Source organism: Conger conger, chromosome 4 (genome assembly GCF_963514075.1).
Source record: "Conger conger chromosome 4, fConCon1.1, whole genome shotgun sequence".
Taxonomy (NCBI): domain Eukaryota; kingdom Metazoa; phylum Chordata; class Actinopteri; order Anguilliformes; family Congridae; genus Conger; species Conger conger.
In genome coordinates this window covers 74926460-74932451 of record NC_083763.1, presented here as the reverse complement: position 1 = coordinate 74932451, position 5992 = coordinate 74926460, and the positions used below count along the sequence as shown (strand labels likewise).

The following is a 5992-nucleotide window of genomic DNA, read 5'->3' as shown; positions in this document are numbered from 1 at the left end:
TATTGTCCGGTTTATTAAAAAAGTAGCCTACTTTGCTGGTGTTTTGCTGTTCGATCAATCAACCATAGCTGTCCAGCTCGTTTATTCATGCATCTTGCAAATTGAAAATGTAAGCTGCCCACAAATAACGTGTAACGTTAACCCGAAAACTAGTTTAATAAAAACTATTTAACTGAATAATAATAATTCAGTAATTTAAATGTATTTAAACCGTATTTTTCTAAGCCTAGATGTACCACTATAAAAGTTAAACCAATCTGTCTGGGCGTGGTCATGAGAACTGTCAATTACTGAGCTATGATTGCTACAGATCGTGCCCCCACTTTCCACACAAATCTGTTTGTCTCGATAGCTACCTACATGATACGCGCTCACCTTGGGAGACTTTTCACAAACTAGCTAACTTAGTATATCAACTATCGATAGCTAAGGTAAGCACGCTGCCTTATCCGATAAGAATATGTTTTGCTAGCTAGCTAGCCAAGTTAAAATAAAAGCACAACTATAACGTCCTAGCTAGCTAACGTCAACTTATGGAGGGAAACTAGCTAGCAAGCTAAATTAATATAACCAGAAATAGTGTAATAGTCCTTAAAAGGCACTGTAATTTAAGTACTAGAACCAGGACCCAGCGGCGCAAACTGCATGGATAGGAGAGTAATTATCCTCGTGTGACGCACAACGAGGAGAACATTCTTCTCAATGGGTTGAAAATACATTTAAAAAGCTTACTTCTCCAAGACTAAATAACCGACGTATTTCATAGTATTTTCATCGTGTTTCTCCCCACTTGAGCAAATTTCATGTTAAAACGTAGTAAGTGTGACCAACCCCCATGTTACTCTTTTAAGAGTAGCCTACCACAATCCCGGGTTTTGTTTTCATTTTGAATTTGTCTTCGTTTTGATCGCTAAATAACAAAACGAGTCCTACACCTGCAATTCTTCATTGATCAGCATAATGTCATTTTGAGCTAATTAACTGAATGAGCTTGATTGTCTTATTTATTTCATAACAGACACGTTAATATTATTCTTTTTTTTGTAGTTATACTGGTGGAAATCATTTGTTATTTTAACTTCTTGTATCACATGACGTTCGATATTGTTTTGATGATCATTAACCGCTATTATGCTTTATAGTTATTACTTTTAACGGCTTTAAAAGTAATTGGCATAACACAGGTGTTAATCTTTTTCAGGTAAGCTCTGATGGCGCAGTGTGTGACCAAGGTGGAGCTGACGGTGTCCTGTGAACACCTCCTCGACAAGGATGTGGGATCTAAGTCAGACCCTTTGTGCGTGTTGCTGATGAGCAATGCTGCGGACCAGTGGTACGAGGTCTGTGTCTGATTGGACTAATGCGTTTAACAGGCGGTGTGTGATAGGGTGATGACAGTTCTAGGTCTGTGTCTGATTGGACTAATGCGTTTATCAGGCGGTGTGTGATAGGGTGATGGTTGTTCTAGGTCTGTCTCTGATTGGACTAATGTACAGTACTGTGCAAAAGTCTTAGGCGCCTGTATAACATTCTGTACAGATAAGATTCTTTCAAAAATAATACAATGAACGGTCCTAAATAAACATACTATACATTTTAGTAATTTGGCAGAACAGTTAAAAACTGAATCAAATCAATATTTTTTGTGACCACCCTTCGGCGTTAAAACTGCATCACTTCTCTGAGATGGCCAATGCTGTACTGCAGTTCTATACGGCAATGAGCAGGGAGGTTGTTCTAAGCATGTTGGAGAATTTGCCACACTTTGGTTGGCTTCTTGCTTCTCAGGCAGCCTTGATCAAGTTTTTCTGTAAAAAGTACTCGGTTGTTTACAGTAATATGTTACTTTTTAAAATTAAATACACAAATGTTTCTGTAAAATTAGATCTTTTGGAAAATGAATCTGAAATGTATTCTTTTATACTAACACACACAAAAAAAAACATATATATATATAGATGGTAGTTTTAGGTCTGCGTCTGATTGGACTAATGTATTTCTCAGTCTGTGTGTGATAGGGGTGATGCTTTTATTTTGCACACACACAGACCTGGGTGATGCACGGCTCCCATTTTGCGGCAGAACGCTCGCCACACACACCAGCTGAGGTGGAGAGGGAGAGATCAATTATTCGGCCGATTAAATCCGGGGATGATTACGCGGCAGATTGAGAGAGGCAGGTTGGGAATATAGCCCGGACGCCAGGGACACCAGCCCTTACCCAACGCAGGGCGGCTGAGTTAGCGGGACAAGTTCACTGAGTGAAACGTGGAGCTGCTGTTTTCACAGTCCATCTTCCAGTTTTGGAAGGGTTCCAGGGGGCTATTTCACAAGGTAGGGTTGCCGTGTTAGCCAGATAAATCTGGGCTGAGTAAAACTTGGAACTGTTCTTTTTACTTCAGTCCATATTCCAGGTTCCAGGTTTTACTGCAGTTATCGAGCTAAGGCAGTAAGCCTGCTTTGTGAAACGGGGCCTAGGTTTCACTTGGTGAACTTATCCAACTAACTGCATCATCCCCCTTCCCAGGTCTGTGATCGTGAGTGAAATCTGCTGCGTTAGAATATAAGTGATTATAGTTAACTTCCTGAGAAAAAACGTTGGAAGTATTTCACTTTAAAAAAAAAATATATATATATATATAATATATATATTTTAATATATATTTTTAAATTTTTTATATATAATGCATAATACAAGTTTCTTGGATGATGAAAATATGTTGTGGTGAAAACATTTCATTGAATTTGAAGTGAAGGTCCCTCACGGTTAGAGGGACAGTGTGTGGAGCTCGGGGACGTGTTTGGGGACTCGGGGCTAACCTCAGGAGGCCGAGGGGGTAAGTGGATGCTTTGTGCCCGTGGCAGGTGGGCCGGACGGAGAGGGTGCAGAACTGCCTCGCCCCGAAGTTCGCCAAGAAGTTCCTCATCGACTACTACTTCGAGCTGATGCAGAAGCTCAAGTTTGGGGTCTACGACATCGACAACAAAACGATCGACCTCGGCGATGACGATTTCCTGGGGGAGCTGGAGTGCACTCTGGGACAGGTGTGGTCTTTTTTTCTTTTTACTCAGGCACTGGTGGGGACAGTCACGGTCAGAGAGAAGGTCTCCTATTGGCCAGGCTTCGTTGGTGGGTCCTCGTCCCAGTCAACCTTTGGACTGACTTGTGCAAAAGCCACTTCCTTACCAACTGTCTGTAAAAGCTGTTAAGTAACCTATTTCATGTAGCTAGCAAAGGTTTCCTCCCACACACACACACACACACACACACACACGCACACATACACACACACACACACACACTCTGAAAAGGAAGTGTACGCACGCTTGAGGCTTGATGATAGTAAATGATCGATTTAGGATTTAGGATCGATTTAGATATAGGATTCGATGTCTCAGTGCTAGGTACTTGGCTGTAGTTTCCATAGGGATTTGCGATATGCGCATTCGCATTTGACGACGAATGAAGTTGTCGACGCAGGTGTTGAAGGACAGGAGGGGTCTGCGCTCGAGCTGGCCTCGGGCTGTCCGAGAAGCAAGGCCGTTTCTCAGGTCAAAACCGGCCTCTGATAACATGAGAATGTGTGTATCGCTTGCCTGACAAAGTATTTGCATTTTATACTGGAAATAAAGTGACCTCAGATGTTGGTGGTCAAATGGGTTTGCATGGATAGAGTATATAATGCACATGTGTGTGTGTGTGTGTGCGCGTGTGTGTGCGCGTGTGTGTGCGCGTGTGTGTGCGCGCGTGTGTGCGCGCGTGTGTGCGCGCGTGTGTGCGCGCGTGCGTGTGTGTGCGCGTGTGTGTGCGTGTGTGTGTGTGTGCGTGCGCGTGTGTGTGCGTGCAGTGTCACGCCCTGTCTCTCTGTGCGTGTGTGTGCATGCTGAGTCAGTTGTAACCTGACACTCCATGTTTCCATGTGCTCTGTTTCTCCCTCATCCTCTTTCCTTTGAATCTTTTCATCATTTTCATCGTTATCTGTGCACTTTGGGGTAAGAAAGGATGAGCATTGCTGGGCTGAGTGGCCTCCTCAGCATGTTATGTTATTATTCCTATTATATATATTATGAAATTGAATCAGTGTGGCTTTGCAATGTAGAAATGACAATTTCTGCATGTCAGTGACTGAATGAAAAAAATACTTTTATCCATCGGATATTGAAAGCGAAAATTCCCCCCCTTTCAACGAAAAATGGACACGTTAATCTCACCACCACGATTATTTACCGTTTACCGTTACATAAAAATATATCAAATTGTGCAGAGACCTGTATTGGCAGGAAAGTAAAATCATTAGACCAGTCGCCTATGGTAAAATAGACCTGGTGTTATATTCTATCAGCCAAATAATGCGTGATCACAGAATTTTGACTGCACAACCCGGCCTGGAACAAAGTTGTTCACAGCAGCATATTCACAGATTACATGCCAATCAAGTCTATCATGCAGAAGCCATAGGGATGAGGGATGAAAACATCAAGAATTATAATTTTCATTGAGCATTTAAAAAAATGACGCACAATCGACCAGTGGACGTAAACTACAGGGATTTCTGCAACTGTGAGGTTACGCTGTAAAATGTCAAAATAAAGTTTGAAAATGCAATTAAATTTCTCAGTAATTCAGTTAAAAAAATAAATAAATAAGAAAGATACGACCCCTTGTGCTATAAGCAGTATCGGTTAACCGGTTAACCGTTTAAAAAATGGGATGGTAACCTCAAAACCTAAAAACTCATCTCTGAGCACCCAGATTCCCAAGCTGGGGTAATTGCTGATAAAGCACAAAATGGCTCTTTCTTCCGCACATTGTCTCAGGTCGTGTCCAGCAAGAAGCTGACCCGACCCCTGGTTCTGAAGAACAAGAGGCCAGCAGGAAAAGGCGCCATCACAGTGAGTAATTGCTTTAAGACACTTGTTTTTTTTGTTTTTGTTTTGTTTTTTTTTCCTGTAAAAGAAAGTGCACAGCTAGCATTACACACAGCTGGGGTGTAAAGTTAATCTAGCCCAGTGGTCCTCACTCCTGGTCCTGGAGAGCCGCCGGGCGTGCTGGGGTCCTCACTCCTGGTCCTGGAGAGCCACTGGGTGTGCTGGGGTTCTCACTCATGGTCCTGGAGAGCCGCAGGGTGTGCTGGGGTCCTCACTCCTGGTACTGGAGAGCCGCAGGGTGTGCTGGGGTCCTCACTCCTGGTCCTGGAGAGCAGCAGGGTGTGCTGGGGTCCTCACTCCTGGTCCTAGAGAGCCGCAGGGCGTGCTGGGGTCCTCACTCCTGGTCCTAGAGAGCCGTAGGGTGTGCTGCGGTCCTCACTCCTGGTCCTGGAGAGCAGCAGGGTGTGCTGGGGTCCTCACTCCTGGTCCTAGAGAGCCGCAGGGCGTGCTGGGGTCCTCACTCCTGGTCCTGGAGAGCCGCAGGGTGTGCTGGGGTCCTCACTCCTGGTCCTGGAGAGCCGCAGGGCGTGCTGGGGTCCTCACTCCTGGTCCTGGAGAGCAGCAGGGTGTGCTGACACGGGTGTATAGTGCTAATGGCAAAATAGTTTTTTTGGTTAAAGGCGGCTGAGTTGTTTGTTCTGTGTGTTATTTGGTTTCGGTTTGCCCTGATCTAAAATAAGTGTATACACCACCTCACAGGGAAGTGCCAGTGCATACTTATCACGCCCAGTTTGCCTGACACAACCGCTAAAGTATTCCGCCGGAAAGTTTGCGTAATGCTTAAATGAAAGGTTGAGACATTCGGTCTCTGGTACACTCTTACTCTGTAGGACAAAAGATGCTAAAGGATATTCATAATACCTGATGTGCCATGTCAGATTAGGGTGGCAGTGTGTCAGCACTGATGTGACTGTAATGGGAATGTAGTGTAAAATGATGATGTCGGCAAAGAACTGCATAGACCAGAATTCCATGTTCCGGAAAATAAGAGCCTAGTAGTTGGAGTTCGGTGGTAAAAAGAATCGTGTCGCAGTGACTGTGTGCTTAAAGTCCGGCTACACCA

At 44.1% G+C, this 5992-nt stretch overlaps 1 protein-coding gene across 1 annotated transcript in view; it reads left to right on the top strand.

The window, feature by feature from the left end:
* Window positions 1-338: 338 nt before the first annotated feature.
* The window catches only part of LOC133126724 (copine-3-like), a 10471-nt gene continuing 4817 nt past the window's right edge, over window positions 339-5992 (top strand). Inside the window, exons 1-4 of the mRNA XM_061239061.1 lie at window positions 339-431; window positions 1202-1340; window positions 2866-3045; window positions 4819-4893. Of these exons, the coding sequence (XP_061095045.1) occupies window positions 1212-1340; window positions 2866-3045; window positions 4819-4893 (384 nt within the window). The 5' untranslated portion in view covers window positions 339-431; window positions 1202-1211. The remainder of the gene's footprint in view (window positions 432-1201; window positions 1341-2865; window positions 3046-4818; window positions 4894-5992) is intronic.